At 41.6% G+C, this 2,500-nt stretch overlaps 2 protein-coding genes across 3 annotated transcripts in view; both read right to left on the reverse strand.

The window, feature by feature from the left end:
* Positions 1 to 2,461, reverse strand: part of LOC113825795 (1-aminocyclopropane-1-carboxylate synthase-like protein 1) — a 6,067-nt gene extending 3,606 nt beyond the window's left edge. For both annotated transcript variants that reach the window (XM_027378623.2, XM_070143904.1), the window contains exons 1-5: positions 2,305 to 2,461; positions 1,616 to 1,750; positions 1,066 to 1,266; positions 543 to 707; positions 1 to 109 (exon numbers count right to left, since the gene is read on the reverse strand). The exon at positions 1 to 109 is cut by the window's left edge and continues 67 nt beyond it. In XM_027378623.2, the coding sequence (XP_027234424.2) occupies positions 1 to 109; positions 543 to 707; positions 1,066 to 1,266; positions 1,616 to 1,741 (601 nt within the window). In that variant the 5' untranslated portion in view covers positions 1,742 to 1,750; positions 2,305 to 2,461. The remainder of the gene's footprint in view (positions 110 to 542; positions 708 to 1,065; positions 1,267 to 1,615; positions 1,751 to 2,304) is intronic.
* LOC113809056 (alpha-2-macroglobulin) overlaps positions 1 to 2,500 on the reverse strand; it is a gene marked incomplete at its 3' end in the record, with an annotated part of 240,225 nt that overhangs the window by 176,351 nt on the left and 61,374 nt on the right.

Consider the following 2,500-nt stretch of genomic DNA (forward strand, 5'->3'; position numbering starts at 1 on the left):
GATGAAGGAGCACCAGACCGCGAACCCTCTTGCCTTCCGAGGTCAGCTGGACAATCCGCTCCTCGACGTCCTCCGGACGAAGGTCGAAGGACATGCCATCGACGTTGGTCTGAGGAGGTAAGAGGTTAGTATAATTGGTCGTTGAATTATTCTTGATTTATTTATTAATTCCTTTACTTATTTATTGTCTTTTTTCATTCATTTTGTTTTTCTATTTCTAGTCTATTTATTTACATTTATTTATTTTTTGTTGTTTCCCCTTTATTTCTTGAGTTTTTGTTTATCTATCTACTTATTTATTTTTCGTGTGGATACGGAAGCGATATGGCGGTGCGACTGTAGAGGAATTAGTATGCATTCCCAGTAGAAAATATTGAAAAAACGACTTTACCAATCTTGACCTGAATACAGTACCATTTTGTTTCAGAAAAGATCCAGGACCGAAAACGTATGTCCGAATATTTAAATTTGAAAAAATAGCAAAAAGGTAAAGAGAGAAACAAAAATAAAAAATTAATGAAAGGGTATGTATGTATGTATACCTCTTGTGACGTGTCGATAGGTTCCACACACACCAAGGACCTGTCGCAGAAATCGGTGAAGATGCGCCCATAGACCGGTGTCGGCGTGAGAAGGACGTCGCCGGGATCGCAGAGGGCGTGGCCTAGGGAGTCCAGACACGCCCCCACGCCGTTCATCACCACCAGCTATTCAGGAAAGGATATCAACGTTTATTAGGATTGCATGGCAGGACTTTTAAATCTGTGATCTATATGTTTAAGTTCATTTCCGAGGAGGTAATGGGCTAAGGAGTGTTGGATAGCATTTTCCGGTGTTCATCGGTCTAGTTATTCCATAAAATGTATGCGCATATATCCCATACATTCTGTAAAGTATTACAATTTCTTTTTTTAATGACTGCTTAATTTTCGATGACCCTACTTCCTACGCTCCAAGCTTATTACCCATAGAGAACAAATATTCCTAACACAAAAGTCCATATTTGGCGAGAGAATGAGACGCCATAGAAGGCAAGATATATATGCATTTTTTCTCGTGACTCACATTATCGGGAGAAACGTTCCTGCCGGGACAAAAGTGCCTCGTGAAGAATCCCGCGAGTGCCTGTCTCAGCTGGGCGGTGCCAGAGAGCTCGTAGTAGTGCTGGTGCGCGGGCGTGTAGGCGAGGGCGTCTCCCTGCGTGATGCGGGCGGCCAGTTCTGTTTCCATTAAACGGTTGATCGCCGTGCCCATGTTGATGATGCCCTGCGGGTGGGGTGGGTAAGGGGGTTATGAGAAGGAAAGGAAGAAATTTCGACAAAGTGTGAAAGTGAGAATGTAATGATTTAGAGTTCGAATGGTTTATTTCAAAGTTTAATAGTTTAAAAGGGAAAAAGTTCTATGATTCTGACGGTTTTATGATTCTGACGTTTTTAGATGAAAGGCACGTTTGACTAGCGGCAGCATAGATACACAAACATAAATATGTAGAGAGAGAGAGTGAGTGTGTGTATGTATGTATGTATGTGTGGGTGTGTGTGTGTGTGTGCGCGCACACACATGCGTGTGCTTGCGTGTTTGCGTCTGTGTGCACGTTTAAGATAATACAACTAACCTTTGGATTAAGCTTTGGATGGTAAGGATTCTTCAGCGCCTCCTTGAAGTAAGTCATGATGAAGTCGCCGTAGTTGGCAGCGTGGGAGCCGCGCTGGGACAAGCGGCTGGCCGGCTCGAGCTTCATGGCGGAATCCTGCGGGAAACGAAGCGCTTTAGCTCATGGCGACGTGCATGTGGACGAGGTATGAAAGAAAATGAATATCTTCACAACACAAGAGATATATTTCACCGGCTTCGAATATATCTTCAGAAGTACATGTATTTCTGACGAAGATATAATTGAAACCGGTTAAATACACCGTTTGTATTGTTAAGATATATTATTCTCATTCAAACCTTTTCTACATCTTTCTCAATGAATACGATTCGTCGACGTGTGTTATTTTTTGTTAAATGTTTTCTTATCTTTGCATTATTACTACTTTTTATCGTTCTGTTCGTATTTTTATTATCATTGGGTTTATGCCCGCTGTTATCTTTATCAAATCTGGTTACATTTGCACTTTTCATTAGAATTCCGGTAAGTGAGTAATGTCATTATCAATCTCACCACATCATTTCACTGGGTATAATCAACTTAGGACACCTCAAATTCCACTTAGACTCATAACGATACCTTTCAGTAAGTACACCATAAATGCCACATGAATTAGGAACACAGAAAATCACGAATGCATTAATACTCACTAGATACAACGGAAGATAATTGCCAACAAACAATACGTTATATATAACGGAAAATGCTCTTCAATTAATAATTTTTGTGAAGCTTAGTCGGAACGAGTTCTTGACGCAACCACAGCTGTGTCTGGAATGAGGTCCGAGTTCGACCCCGCGACTTATATATGAGAGATCCTTCGCCCCGCGCGCGCGCACGCAAGTA

This window comes from Penaeus vannamei, chromosome 31 (genome assembly GCF_042767895.1).
Source record: "Penaeus vannamei isolate JL-2024 chromosome 31, ASM4276789v1, whole genome shotgun sequence".
Classification (NCBI taxonomy): Eukaryota; Metazoa; Arthropoda; class Malacostraca; order Decapoda; family Penaeidae; genus Penaeus; species Penaeus vannamei.